Source organism: Gymnoscopelus braueri (genome assembly GCF_963280865.1).
Source record: "Gymnoscopelus braueri genome assembly, chromosome: 3".
NCBI lineage: Eukaryota > Metazoa > Chordata > Actinopteri > Myctophiformes > Myctophidae > Gymnoscopelus > Gymnoscopelus braueri.
In genome coordinates, this window is record NC_137612.1 from 47,119,078 (window position 1) to 47,134,134 (window position 15,057).

Here is a 15,057-nt window from a genome sequence, read left to right on the forward strand (position 1 = left end):
GGCGCTGATGACGCGGAGGAGAAGACACGCCCCCAGCGCCCACAGCGTCCCGGATAGAGGGTACATAATATGTACATGTACTATAGCCTACCGCCACAAATTAATAAATACATATAATGTTCATAAATTCATGGCGGTATAGTACATGGTGATATTCATTCATATATTCATAATGTACATTTAAGTATCGATAGACAGTACACATGTTCACTCATTCACACAGTCAGACACCCAGTGCTTTAATCATGTTTTTGTTTGTTTTTCTATTCTTATTTATCTTGATTTGGCTGCCTCTCCTGTGTTTCATTCTCATAGCTGTTGCTGACACCAGACACAGATCCTATCTTGTCATTTTAAATGTAACATTAAAAATGAAAGCAAACGCCTGCAGTAATTGGTAGCTAATAGTACACTGAATGCAGATGCAGGGTTCTTCTAAATCTAACTCCTTTAGTAATATATATTTTCTTGTAGCTCCACCCGATCATGTACTGTATACTGTTTGGTAACTATTATATAATAATATACTGGAGGTTTGACCTGCAACCCAGCATATGTACTGAACTGTACTGATAAATTTGAGCAGCTGAGTAAGCATGTACAGTAGATACAGTAGATACAGTATGCGTGTGATGCCATGATGCTCTATTTTAACAAAGATACTGCAGGGCAGACCCAAACAAATGAGACGTCACTGTGAAAAACTCATCTACTTATTAGAACATCACATACATCATGTACATACATCTTTTAATTTATCACATGACTGCGTGTTAAGCACAGTGTGTTCCTGTCCTTGTCTATCTATATCAGTCAGGACTCATATCTTCCCGCCACTTCTGCACAGCACATGCTCTTTCTGCTTAACCCATTAAAACCAGGAAAGCATCTGTCCACTTTAACCATTATTTTATACTTTGGCTGTTCAAAGATAGCAGATATACAAGCTCATAGCGCATAACTTCGTGCCGCGCTACAAGCTTGTAGATCTGCTATTTTTGAAAAATACGTTTTGAATCGGCCTCAGGTCTTAATGGGTTAATAAACTTCAGAACTTGTCTTGTGATACTGTTGCCTGGTGTCATCTTGTTGTCACTTCTCAGAGCTTGCCTTAACTAGAGGAAACTATCTAATTGATCTAATTGATTGATGAAAAAGGAATCTATCTAATTGATCACTTGCACCCTAAAGTCTGCTATTTCTGTCTTGAGTCTGTTCCACAATGTCAGTGCCACCATCCTCAAGGCACAAATAGTCAGTGAATGGTTTGATCAGCATGAAAATATCATGAGGTACCATATTTATTATTTAGTCAATCTGTTTGTGGGTTAGGTAGAATCACTACACTCAGATCTGAAGGTAGAAGAATGGGAACACACATGACTGTGAAAATATTTTTCAAAACACATTCATTTACAAAAAAGGAAAAAAAACAAAACAAGTTTTAGGAAGATATAGGAGCGGTTGGGACAAAGTTCAGGAACATTTAGTTCCAGTTCCACACAGAACATTATTGACCGTCACCTGTTTTCAAGAACCTGAATGAAATGGATATTGTAATCAAATGTGATGTTTTATTTAATATATTTAATATTTAATGCAAAATATTCTTTCTGTATTTATTGGCTTCATCACACATAGGTTGGCCACATAATTATCTAACTCTTGCTGTGCATAATACAAACAGTGGAGGTCTAAACTTGATAGGCACCACCTGTGTTCAGGTGTGCTGGTTCTCACTGTGTGTTTGTTTGTGTGTGTGTGTGTGTGTGTGTGTGTGTGTGTGTGTGTGTGTGTGTGTGTGTGTGTGTGTGTGTGTGTGTGTGTGTGTGTGTGTGTGTGTGTGTGTGTGTGTGTGTGTGTGCGTGCGTGCGTGCGTGCGTGCGTGCGTGCGTGCGTGCGTGCGTGCGTGCGTGCGTGCGTGCGTTCATTAGCCCCTGTTTATCCTGAGTAAATTCGTGTTTGCACTAGAACTGGATTTAGGAATATCATAGTTCTTTCTACTGCTCAATATTATTTGTTTCTTGTTGCACTTGTTAGTTTTTTATAAAGGACCTACAGTATCATTCTTACCTAGTAGCCTAACTATGGAACAAATAAGTTACCGTTGTTTTGTTGTGTGTTTTTGTAGTTTTTATTTTATTTTATTTGTATGTATGCCTACAGTAATATGGGCTCAAATACAAATTATATTAATTAAATAAAGTGTCATCTTGTTTTAGGGGCTGGCATAGAGTGAGTCTCGCAACTGGATTGGCCAGGTGAAACCATAAAAGGGAGATATTTACTTTGGCAAGCTTCCTTCTTCTCAGGTTGATACGGCGGCACCATGAAGATCCTCCTCCTTCTTGCCTTCTCGGTGACCCTGTTCTACCAGGGACACAGCAGTAAGACATTTCTCTCATTCCACCACAGAAAAACTTGTAGTTTTCGTTTTTGTCTTATATTTTGATAAATACAATTATGTTAAAGGGATATACAATATTATCAATAACATAGAAAAGCTTGTGCTCTAGACCAGGGGTTTTCAACTGGTGGTCCGTGGACCACTGGTGGTCCGTGAAGGTATTTCATGTGGTCCCTGGTCATCCATTCAGTAGCCTCGATCTCCAGGCTTTTATTTTTTATTGTTATCCATTCAGTAATGTATAAAGCGAAGATTTTGTTTCTGTTCATCATTTTATTTTGTTTTATTTTGGAGAAACTTAGTAATTTGGTATTTGTGTGATATGAGGACAGTGGAATTAAAAACATTATCAGTGGTGTCAAAGCAGAATCTGAATGGGAACTCAGTCAAACAGAATAGACAAAATAAGGCACAGACAAAGTCACAGTTTTAGAAGAATTGGTGATATATTTCTGATATCAAAAAGGAGCTTCAAACTTACAATTCAGCAGGACAAGAAATGTATGGAACAGCCAGCAGTCTGAACTCAAAGATCACACTGAAAGCAAGTGACTTATATTCACATCACCAAAATGACAAAATAGTGAGATCCCTCCTCCAACCCAACAGCTTCATTAACAACGAAAACACCTGAAAACAAAAATAATTATAATTCCCTTTGTTCCAGCCAGGGGCAGAAAACACCTATCCTTCAACTATTCCTACCTCCCAACCACAAACCAGCCAATTTGTCCTTGAACCAAACAAATGCAAACTTGTCTCTAGGAGTCAGAATGTCTGCAGTAGGGTAACAGATGTCATAGGAAAGAGAGGAGTGTATTTGACTCAGACATCATTGCATTAACTAGCAGTTCTTCACAAATGTTCACTACATTTCAAAATTACTTTAACAGTGGTCATTGGAGGAGGTTTGTTTCAATTCCAAAAGTACAAGCTTACCTTACAGAGGAGGATCAGCTCATTGTCCACAGACTCTTTCAAGAGACAGTCCCTTGTGAAGTTCTGGATCTGTTTTCAGACAGTAAAAGCTAAATGTAATTTACCGTTTGTAACGATGTATCTCTGTGAGAGTGGTATTGCCACACTGGCATACCTGAAGAATAGTATTATATAACAGTATGATGTACAGTATGACCACCACTTTAGCCAAGAAAAGACAGACATGACCACAGTGCACTAAATGACCCGACAAGCCAATTAAGTCAGTTACTGGGAAGTCTGAGGTCAAGAAATTCCACAGAAAAGGGAGTTAAAATCTCAAGAAGGGAAATGTAGCCATTTAATGGCATGTCATGTGTTTGCTCACTCATAAATGTTACAAATCATTATAGTATCAGTTAACATGAGTTTAATATGGAAGGTTGGATAAAGTAAGAGGAATAGATCAGTGGTTGGTTCTCAACCTTTTTTTTTATAGCTCTGGACCACTAGCATATTTCAAGCGATCTTCAGACAAGGGCCACCCCAACGCACCTTTAACTAATCTTAGCCCACATATCCCCACCCAACACAACAGTGGTCCCCAGGTTGATTCTTTGTCAGGGTGGTGGTGGTCCCTGGTTCACAATTAGTTGAAAACCCCTGCTCTCGACTAAGGCTTACCAAAGATAGAGCCAGGTGCGAGAGGCCAGCATTACAGTCCAGAATAAACAGAATAAGCTCACTCGCTGACAAAATATATTGAGGCTCTTAGGATGGAAGAAAAAGTTCAAAAGTATTGGTACCAAAATATACTTAAAGTAAAAAAGTACTCATTATGCAGAATCTCCGTTTTCACAAGCTCAAAATGTATACAAATCTTTGGAAAATAGCAGATCTACAAGCTCACAATGCGTCACATCGCGACACATTGTGAGCTTGTAGATCGGATATTTTCAAATGGCCGAAAAATATATAGGGCTGAAGTGGTTAATGTATGTTTTGTGATAATAATCTAAATCTAGTAACTAAAGCTGTCAAATAATTACTGTATAGTGGCATAATAGTACAATATTTGCCTCTGAGATGTAGTGGAGTAGAAGTAGTAGAAGTAAAAGTACAGAAAATTGGAAATACTTAAAGGGTCTACACCATGAAAATCACTTTTTTCTTGGTTTTTTGTATTATTTTTTTTAATTCAGTCATTCCTTCTCATTTCATGGATTTCCAGAATGGGCGTGTCTGAACAGGCGATCTCAGAATGGAAATGTTTCTGATGTCACAAACATTAATGATGGCAAACCCAATGTTAAATGAAAAGTGCCCGAATCGCTCCGAAACTTTTTCTACCCCCCCTAAGTGGGGGTCTACGAACAAATACTTCGGGCTCAGATTTTGGCTCCGCCCCCCGGAAGTGGGTGAAACAGGCACCTCAAACACTTGGTGGAATTGTTCAAAAATGTTCAAAGTGTTTTTTTTTCGATTTTGTATTTTTCTTAGATGCTTATTTTTATGCAGAATTTTTCCTTTTTTTTTTTTTTTTTTAAATATTTTTTTTAAATATTTTTTTTTATTAACAGACAGAATTGCTCAGTAGCCCCCCCTGCCCAAGAGGACGTTTTGGTATTGCAGCTGAAAGTGCTGTATAAGCCAGAGACAATTGACTTGGGATGAGTATATCTGAGTGATGATTTAGGCTCAAACCTTTTGAAAAAGGTTTGAGGGACATACACCATATGATATTAAATATCAAATATATTTTTTAAATTCATGGTGTAGATCCTTTAAGTACAGTACTTGAGTAAATGTACTTTTAAATTTTTTTTTTAAGTTATTTTACACCACTGACTGTATCCTTGTGTAACAACTATTCTGTTGGCTGTCAGACACCCTGGATTCCTGTGAGGGGCGGTGTGGATACGACGCAGACTATAGATTCTCCTGTCAGTGTAACCCAACCTGCGAGCCCTTTGAAGACTGTTGTTCTGACTATGCCAGACTCTGCAAAGGTGAATGACTATTAAGTTGTTGTTAAATGAGAATAAATGTGTAAAGATAACCCTGACCTTTGTGTCTTTTAGTAGATGTGTAAAAGTCTTATACTATTACCCTGTGCCTCAAATGACCACTCATGTGTCTACCGTTTTCTTTAGGCTCAACATCCTGTAAGGGGCGATGTGGTGAGAAATACAACTCCAACAACCAATGCCACTGCAACTCCAAGTGTGACCAGCACAATAACTGCTGCAATGACTACACCGACCTCTGTGAGTAAAGATAGATCACGGTCCCTTTGTTGACCATTGGTCAGGTGCTGCAGAGCACCTCGGCACTGTTAATCAGCTATTCCCTATCCTATCTGTTTGTGTTACTATTTTCTGTACACAGTTGTTCTTTTGCCAACACCTGGGGAAATTCACATGGTGGACACTGGCGGCCTGGCCAGTCAGAAATTATGAGTCCTGTCTTAAGGCAAAACACCAAATTCAACTCAAAATGTCTGGAAATTATTAAGAAATGCTATCCTGTAATCCACCCTGTAAATGACTGTGTAATTCTTCCTCCCAGTTCGACATAAACATCTGTATGTGCTATGTATGTGTGTGTAGTCACTTGAGCCTCTAACCAGTAGATGTCACTGTTCTGCTGTGTAATGTATTAAAGCTTGATGAGTCTGGCTCTATGGTCCAACTCAACAGTTGGATGCAACTTTCCTTAGTGTTCTTGTGTACCTCATCACACTGCACCAATAACAAACAATAACAAATGTTAACAAACGGTGTGTGCGTGTGTCTATACGTATGTATGTGTGTGTGTGTGTGTGTGTGTGTGTGTGTGTATGTGTGTGTGTGTGTGTGTGTGTGTGTGTGTGTGTGTGTGTGTGTGTGTGTGTGTGTGTGTGTGTGTGTGTGTGTGTGTGTGTGTGTGTGTGTGTGTGTGTGTGTGTGTGTGTGTGTGTGTGTGTGTGTCACACACTCTACAGGTGATGGGGACAGTGGTGGTGGCGGTGGCAGTGGTGAAAGTGTGATCACTGATTCAGAGATTCAGGATATCTCTGAGGTTCTTTACGCTCTGGACGCAAACAAGGCCTCAGCCTCAGAGCTCATCATTGACCCTCAGGCCGAGGTGCATGATTCCCAGACCAGCTCCCAGAAGGACCTGTCACCTCGCCCGTAAGCAGAAATATTTCAGTAGTTCTTCTTCATTTTTGTCCTTTTATAAGATCCAGTTAACCACTTGAACCCCAGCCTCCAAATTCTGGGGGGAACATTATCCATTTAAGCAGTCCTCGAACAGAGCCTCAGGTCCAGTTTACTAAGTCTGGGTTTATCTTAAGTGGCCAAATCTCACTTCATCATTGTAATTGTTACCCTCTCATGGTGCTTACTCGTTCCGCCTTTCTACAGTAAATTGTTCTTCATTGTATTTCCAGCTTGTTCCGCTACCTGAATGAAAAGGTTCTGTTCGCAAAGCCCACCTATGCTGCCTTCGTGGCTGTACTGGACAACTACCGGAGAATGACGGGACAGACAGAGAGTTTCACTCCACAGCAGCGGGCTGAACAGGATACCTTTGTCAGGGAGTCCATGTCCAACACTGAGCTGGGCAGGGAGCTATTTGCTTTCCTCTACACTAAGGGTATGTAGGTCCAGTTAAAACTGGTTGTCTTCACATTGGTCTAGAAATGCTAATAAAGATGTATTACAGAGGTTCCTGTAGCATTGCAGTATATCTCATGATCAAGTGTACAGCCCGATTGAAGACAAATTTATGCATTTCTCAGTTGAAAATACATCATTTTTGTCAAGCATTCAAATCAGGCTTAAATATATTAGAGTTTATTATGTGTTCTTAGGTCGCTATTCATCAGAGGAGGAGTTCATCCAGGACCTCAAGATGATGTGGTTTGGTCTCTACTCCCGTTACAATGGCAAAATGGACTCCAGTGGCTTTGAGCACATCTTTGCAGGTTTGACAAGCCGTAGATATCCTTGACAATCACCATTGCGATCATGAAAATATGCTTGTTTTTGTTTGCAATGATAATGTCTTTTAACCACTGCACTAGAAGTTCTGAAAGGAAAATAAAGTCGTCTGAAGTTGAAGTTGAACACATTCTGTTATAGGAGAGGTTAAGGGTGGAAAGGTGTCTGGTTTCCACAACTGGATCCAGTTCTATCTTCTTGAGAAAAGGGGCCTGCTTAACTACTACAGCCACAGCTTTGATGGACCTGTAAGCATCCACAATATCAACCCATCATTTTGTAGGCCTATGCATTACTTTGTTTTTTATGATTGATTGATTGATTGATTGATTGATTGATTGATTGATTGATTGATTGATTGATTGATTGATTGATTGATTGATTGATTGATTGATTGATTGATTGATTGATTGGCTGACTGATGTCTTTCTGTCTGTCTGTCTGTCTGTCTGTCTGTCTGTCTGTCTGTCTGTCTGTCTGTCTGTCTGTCTGTCTGTCTGTCTGTCTGTCTGTCTGTCTGTCTGTCTATCTATCAGTGGACCTCCTACCCTGATGTTCTGGGCATGCAGTTTAAGTGGGATGGTTACTACAAGCAGGTGGGCTCTGCCATCATTGGCTGCAGTCCTGAGTTTGACTTTGCCCTTTACAGTCTTTGCTATATCACCCGCCCTGGAAAACAGTAAGCATATCCATACACTTGATGAAAATGTAGATTTAATGCATTCTTGCTTATGCGTCTACCCATGATCTGCATTCTTATACGTAGGTGTCGTCTACGCCTGGGAGGGAAGGAGCTGATGATCCAGACTTACACCTGGGATAAGACCACCTACGGTGATGGGAAGAAGTTCATTGCCTCCGCATTCCCTTCCACGCCCAGATGAATCAGACATCTATTAGAAATGTCCATCACTCACATTTCATATCCATCATTAAGCAGCATAGTCCCAACTGTAGCACTGTCAACATTAAAATATATATATTTCTAAAGTTACAGACTATCTATCAGTATTTTTATCATGTTTTTTAGTTTGTATCTTTATTTTTATTCTCATTTATCTTGGTTTGGCTCTTGGCTCTTATTCGTGCCTCTCTTGTGTTTCATTCTCATAGCTGTTGTTGCTATGACACCTGCAATAAGGATTGATCTTATCTTGTTATTTCAAAGGTAACATTAAAAATGAAAGCAATTGGTAGCTAATAGTACACTGAATGCAGGGTTCTTCTAACTCCTTTAGTAATATATATTTTCTTGTAGCTCCACCCCATCATGTACTGTATACTGTATGGTAACTGTTATATAATAATATACTGGAGGTTTGACCTGCAACCCAGCATCTGTACATAACTGTACTGCATTCTAGCAGCTGAGTAAGCATGTACAGTAGATACAGTAGATACAGTAGATACAGTCGATACAGTATGTGTGTGACGCCATGATGCTCTATTTTAACAAAGATACTGGAGGGCAGACCCAAACAAATGAGATATCACTGTGAAAAACTCATCTACTTATCAGAACATCACATAAATCATGTATTGCATTTATCACATGACTGTGTGTTAAGCACAGTACTGTATGTTCCTGTCCTGTCCTTGTCTATCTCTATCAGTCAAGACTCATATGCTGTTTCTGCTTAATAAACTTCATAACTTGTTGTGTGATACTGTTGCCTGGTGTCATCTTGTTCTCACTTCTCAGAGCTTGCTACTCAACTGAATCATCATCACTCAAAAGCCTTAATAGAGGAAAACTCTTTAGGACCACATTGAGAGTACTGAATTCACAACAGTAAGGTAAAAGAAAAAGAAAAAGGAATCTATCTAATTGATCACTTTCACCCTAAAGTCTGCTATTTCTGTCTTGATCCTGGGGAGTCTGTTCCACAATGTCAGTGCCACCATCCTCAAGGCACAAATAGTCAGTGAATGGTTTGATCAGCATGAAAATATCATGAGGTACCATATTTATTATTTAGTCAATCTGTTTGTGGGTTAGGTAGAATCACACATTCATTTATAAGAAAGGAACCAAAAAAGAAAAGTTACTAAAAAGAAGATATAGGAGCGGTGGGCGCAAAGTTCAGGAACATTTAGTTCCAGTTCCACACAGAACATTATTGACCGTCACCTGTTTTCAAGAACCTGAATGAACTGGATCTTGTAAACAAATGTAATGTTTGCAAAATATTTTTTCTGTATATATTGGCTGCATCAGACATAGGTTGGCCATGGCCACATAATTATCTAACTCTTGCTGTGCATATTCAAACAGTGGAGGTCTAAACTTGATAGGCACCACCTGTGTTCAGGTGTGCTGGTTCTCACTGTGTGTGTGCGTGTGTGTTCATTAGCCACTGTTTATCCTGAAATTTGTGTTTGCACTAGAACTGGATTTAGGAATGTCATTGTTTGGGCGGCATTGGCTCAGGGGTAGAGTGGCCGGTAGAGTGGCCAGATGGCAACCGTGAGGTTCCCATTTAATTCCCGGGCTCCCCCAGAGTTAGTGTCGAAGTGTCCTTGAGCAAGACGCTAAAAACCCCTAATTCCTCCAGGTGAGCAGGTTGGTGCCTTGCATGGTTTCCTCCGCTATCGGTGTGTGAATGTGTGGGTGAATGTAATGCACAAATCTATATAAAGTGCTTTGGATAAAATACGCTATATAAATGCACAAAATAGTTCTTGCTACATACAGCTCAATATTATGAGTCTAAAATACATTACAGAGGAATTTGTTTCTTGTTGCACTAGTTTTATAAAGGACCTACAGTATCATTCTAACCTAGTAGCCTAACTATGGAACAGTTAAGTTACCGTTGTTTTGTTGTGTTTTTTGTAGTTTTTATTTAATTAAATATGTATGTATGCCTACAGTAATATGGGCTCAAATACAAATTCTATTTATACAACAAAGTGTCATCTTGTTTTAGGGGCTGGCGTAGAGTGAGTCTCGCAACTGGATTGGCCAGGTGAAACCATAAAAGGGAGATATTTACTTTGGGCAGTGGTCCTTCTTCTCAGGTTGATACGGCGGCACCATGAAGATCCTTCTCCTTCTAGTCCTCTCGGTGACCCTGTTCTACCAGGGACACAGCAGTAAGACATTTCTCTCATTTCACCACAGAAAAACTTGTGGTTTTCGTTTTTGTCTTTTCATATGTCTTGTAAGTTAATTCCAATAATTGAATTCTCTATTTAACTCATCTTTACAGGATCCTATAATTTTTTTTAGGGGATATACAATATTTTCAATAACATAGAAAAGCTTGTGCTCTAGAGTCTAGTAACCTGGTTCTATCTTTGGTAAGCCTTAGTCTAGACTCTAGACTAAGGCTTACCAAAGATAGAACCAGGTACAAGAGGCCAAAGCATTACAATCCAGAATAAACAGAAAAAGCTCACACACTGACAAAACATATTGAGTCTCTTAGGATGAAAAATATATATATATATATTTATTTACATAGTGAAAAAAGTGACAGTGAAAAAAAGGAGTGTAAGTTTTGGTCCTCAGTGCTTATGATGGTCTGAGGACCAAAACTTCCACTGCTTTGCAAATGAGTCAATTTATGCATCCTAAGAGCCCCAACATTTTCTGTCAGTGTCTAAGCCTTTATTTTGGAATGGGATATACTGTACCATACAATGTGTCCTTGTGTAACAACTATTCTGTTGGCTGTCAGACACCCTGGATTCCTGTGAGGGGCGGTGTGGATACGGAACAGACAATAGATTCTCCTGTCAGTGTAACCCATCCTGCGAGCGCTTTAAAGACTGTTGTTCCGACTATGCCAGCCTCTGCAAAGGTGAATGACTATTAGGTTGTTGTTAAATGTGAAAACATGTGTAAATATAACCCTGACCTTTGTGTCTATTAATAGATGTGTAAAACACATACTATTACCATGAGCCTCAAATGACCACTCATGTGTCTACTGTTTTCTTCAGGAGGCGCAACATCCTGTAAGGGCCGTTGTGGTGAGAAATACAACTCCAACAACAAATGCCACTGCAACTCCAAGTGTGACCAGCACAATAACTGCTGCAATGACTACACTGACCTCTGTGAGTAAATTCGATAACGGTCCCTTTGTTGACCATTGGTCAGGTGCTGCAGAGCACCTCTGCACTCTTAATCAGCTATCCCCTATCTGTTTGTGTTACTATTTTCTGTACACAGTTGTTCTTTTGCCAACACCTGGGGAAATTCACATGGTGACCACTGGCCAGTCAGATATATGTCCTGTCTTGTGCCACAAGGCAACACACCAAATTCAACTCAAAATGTCTGAAAAGTATTAAGAAATGATTGGTCATAACAGCCTATCTACCATTCCACCCTGTAAATGACCGTGTTATGCTCCTCCCAGTTCAATGGGGGCTATTTTATTATGTGCTGTGCTGTCAAAAGAGGCTCATGTGTGTACAGACATACACATATACAGTATGTATGTGTATGTAGTCACTTGAGCCTGTAACCAGTAGATGTCACTGTTCTGCTGTGTAATGTATTAAAGCTGGATGAGTCTGGCTCTATGGTCCAACTCAACAGTTGGATGCAACTTTCCTTTGTGTTCTTGTGTACCTCATCACACTGCACCAACTACCAATTCTACTATAGAGAAATCACAAAATCAAACGATAACAAATGTTAGCAAATGGTGCGTCTATACGTATGTGTGTCTTTACGTGTGTGTGTGTGTGTGTGTCTCCCCATCATCTCTACAGGTGATGGGGACAGTGGTGGTGGCGGTGGCAGTGGCAGTGTGATCACTGATTCAGAGATTCAGGCTATCTCTGAGGTTCTTTACGCTCTGGACTCAAACAAGGCCTCAGCCTCAGAGGTCATCATTGACCCTCAGGCCCTGGTGCACGACTCCCAGACCAGCTCCCAGAAGGACCTGTCACCTCGCCCGTAAGGACATTCTTCTTTTAAACAGAAATATTTCAGTAGTTCTTCTTCATTTTTGTGCTTTTATAAGATCCAGTTAACCACTTGAACCCCTCCATATTCTGGGGGGAACATTAGCCAAAAATAGCAGCTCTATAAGCTCACAACGCGTCGCAACTTGTAAGCTTAGATCGTAATTTTTTGGCAAAGAGATTTGGTGTAGACTTTCTTTTTTTGAAGCAGTCCTAGTACAGAGCCTCAGGTCCAGTAAGTCTAGATTAGGGTTTATCTTAAGTGGTTAAAGCTCACTTCATCGTTGTAATTGTTCCCCTCTCATATGCTGGTGCTTACTCGTTCTGGCTTTCTACAGTAAATTGTTCTTCATTGTATTTCCAGCTTGTTCCGCTACCTGAATGAAGAGGTTCTGTTCGCAAAGCCCACCTATGCTGCCTTCGTGGCTGTACTGGACAACTACCGGAGAATGACGGGACAGACAGAGGATTTCACTCCACAGCAGCTGGCTGAACAGGAAAACTTTATCAGGGAGTCCATGTCCAACACTGAGCTGGGCAGGGAGCTATTTGCTTTCCTCTTCACTAAGGGTATATATAGGTCTAATTAAAACTGGTTGTCTTCACATTGGTCTAGAAATGCAAATAAATATGTATTACAGAGGTTCCTGTAGCATTGCAGTATATCTCATCATCAAGTGTACAGCCCGATTGAAGACAAATGTATGCATTTTTCAGTTTTGTCAAGCATTCAAAGCATACATCAGGCTTAAATACATTAGAGTTTATTATGTGTTCTTAGGTCGCTATTCATCAGAGGAGGAGTTCATCCAGGACCTCAAGATGATGTGGTTTGGTCTCTACTCCCGTTACAACGGCAAAATGGACTCCAGTGGCTTTGAGCACATCTTTGCAGGTTTGACAAGTCGTAGATATCCTTAACAATCACCATTGCGATCATGCAAATATTCTTGTTTTTGTTTGCAATGATAATGTCTTTTACCCACTGCACAAACAAAGTTCCGAAAGGAAAATAAAGTCGTCTGAAGTTGAAATTGAACACATTCTGTTATAGGAGAGGTTAAGGGTGGAAAGGTGTCTGGTTTCCACAACTGGATCCAGTTCTATCTTCTTGAGAAACAGGGCCTGCTTAACTACTACAGCCACAGCTTTGATGGACCTGTAAGCATCCACAATATCAACCCATCATTTTGTAGGCCTATGCATAACTTTTTTTTTATGATTGATTGATTGATTGATTTGATTGTCTGTCTGTCTGTCTGTCTGTCTGTCTGTCTGTCTGTCTGTCTGTCTGTCTGTCTGTCTGTCTGTCTGTCTGTCTGTCTGTCTGTCTGTCTGTCTGTCTGTCTGTCTGTCTGTCTGTCTGTCTGTCTGTCTGTCTGTCTGTCTGTCTGTCTGTCTGTCTGTCTGTCTGTCTGTCTGTCTATCTATCTATCAGTGGACCTCCTACCCTGATGTTCTGGGCATGCAGTTTAAGTGGGATGGTTACTACAAGCAGGTGGGCTCTGCCATCATTGGCTGCAGTCCTGAGTTTGACTTTGCCCTTTACAGTCTTTGTTATATCACCCGCCCTGGAAAACAGTAAGCATATCCATACACTTGATGAAAATGTAGATTTAATGCATTTTTGCTTATGCGTCTTTTTTGACCCATGATCTGCATTCTTATAGGTGTCGTCTACGCCTGGGAGGGAAGGAGCTGATGATCCAGACTTACACCTGGGATAAGACCACCTACGGTGATGGGAAGAAGTTCATTGCCTCCGCATTCCCTTCCACGCCCAGATAAATCAGACATCTATTAGAAATGTCCATCACTCACATTTCATATCCATCACTGATCAGCATAGTCCCAACGGTATATAATTCTTAAATTGAACTGAAATGTGTAAAAAACTAAATGTTACAGGGATACAAGTTACAAAGGAAATAAGCTGTCATGTATGGTAATGATGAGGACATGTATTGTTTGTTCAAAACAATTTCTGCATTAAAGCAATATGCAGTGATCTGCCCATGGTATGCATATTCTAACTTTATTTCCATCCAGAAACTCTCAAAATGAATCACAACTTTCAGAAATTCACAATTCCACGTCATAAAATGCATGAATGAAAATCTACTCCCAAGGGCACGATCAGACCCTATCTGAAAAAGAACGGGCATTTACACACCCCTTAACTGGCAGAATGCGGACACCCCGCCATCAGCAGTATGTGCATGTATGTGTTTGACACAATCGCTTACAGGCTTATCAAACAACAAAACAAAAACAAAATGCAGTGCACTTTAAGCCATAGACACTAAATGACACTAACAGATCCTGTTCTGCTTGACCTGGTCTGAACAGTAGCCACTAGCCGAACCTGGTCCTATCAGCTGTCTATAAAGGTCTGTGTACCAACCCAGCTGGGGCTAAGTTGTGTGTGTGTGTGTGTGTGTGTGTGTGTGTGTGTGTGTGTGTGTGTGTGTGTGTGTGTGTGTGTGTGTGTGTGTGTGTGTGTGTGTGTGTGTGTGTGTGTGTGTGTGTGTGTGTGTGTGTGTGTGTCTCCAGCTGGGATGGGGGTTTCGTTTACTCTTTCACTCATCTAGGGTGACTAACGGGATAAACTCTGGGTCTGCCGACTGAACTGGGGGACACACTTGCACCTCTGTTGAAAGAAAGTATTACCGGAGATAGATCTGCCACTGATCCCATTGTCCACGACTGTGTGTGCATTCATGCAAACTGGGAGTGTAAAAGCATCACTTCACAGGAAAACCAGGCCCTTTCAGTGGTTCATCTGATTTGGGCCTCACATAGCGGACAGAATCTCATGTCAGC

At 40.5% G+C, this 15,057-nt stretch overlaps 2 protein-coding genes across 2 annotated transcripts; both read left to right on the forward strand.

Annotated features, from left to right (window-relative positions):
• Positions 1–2,329: 2,329 nt before the first annotated feature.
• On the forward strand, positions 2,330–8,195 carry LOC308082323 (uridylate-specific endoribonuclease-like; the record flags this gene model as incomplete). Its single annotated transcript, XM_080424041.1, has 9 exons — positions 2,330–2,387; positions 5,212–5,334; positions 5,479–5,592; positions 6,309–6,498; positions 6,759–6,964; positions 7,182–7,295; positions 7,453–7,559; positions 7,848–7,990; positions 8,078–8,195. The coding sequence occupies 9 exons, from the start codon at positions 2,330–2,332 to the stop codon at positions 8,193–8,195; spliced, it is 1,173 nt and encodes a 390-aa protein (XP_080280167.1).
• Positions 8,196–10,267: 2,072 nt separating this feature from the next.
• LOC308082704 (uridylate-specific endoribonuclease-like) lies at positions 10,268–14,213 on the forward strand. Its single transcript, XM_080424666.1, has 9 exons — positions 10,268–10,407; positions 10,995–11,117; positions 11,260–11,376; positions 12,040–12,226; positions 12,599–12,804; positions 13,016–13,129; positions 13,289–13,395; positions 13,673–13,815; positions 13,905–14,213. Exons 1-9 carry the CDS (start codon positions 10,350–10,352, stop codon positions 14,020–14,022), a joined length of 1,173 nt encoding a protein of 390 aa, XP_080280792.1. The 5' UTR covers positions 10,268–10,349; the 3' UTR covers positions 14,023–14,213.
• The last annotated feature ends 844 nt before the right edge of the window (positions 14,214–15,057 follow it).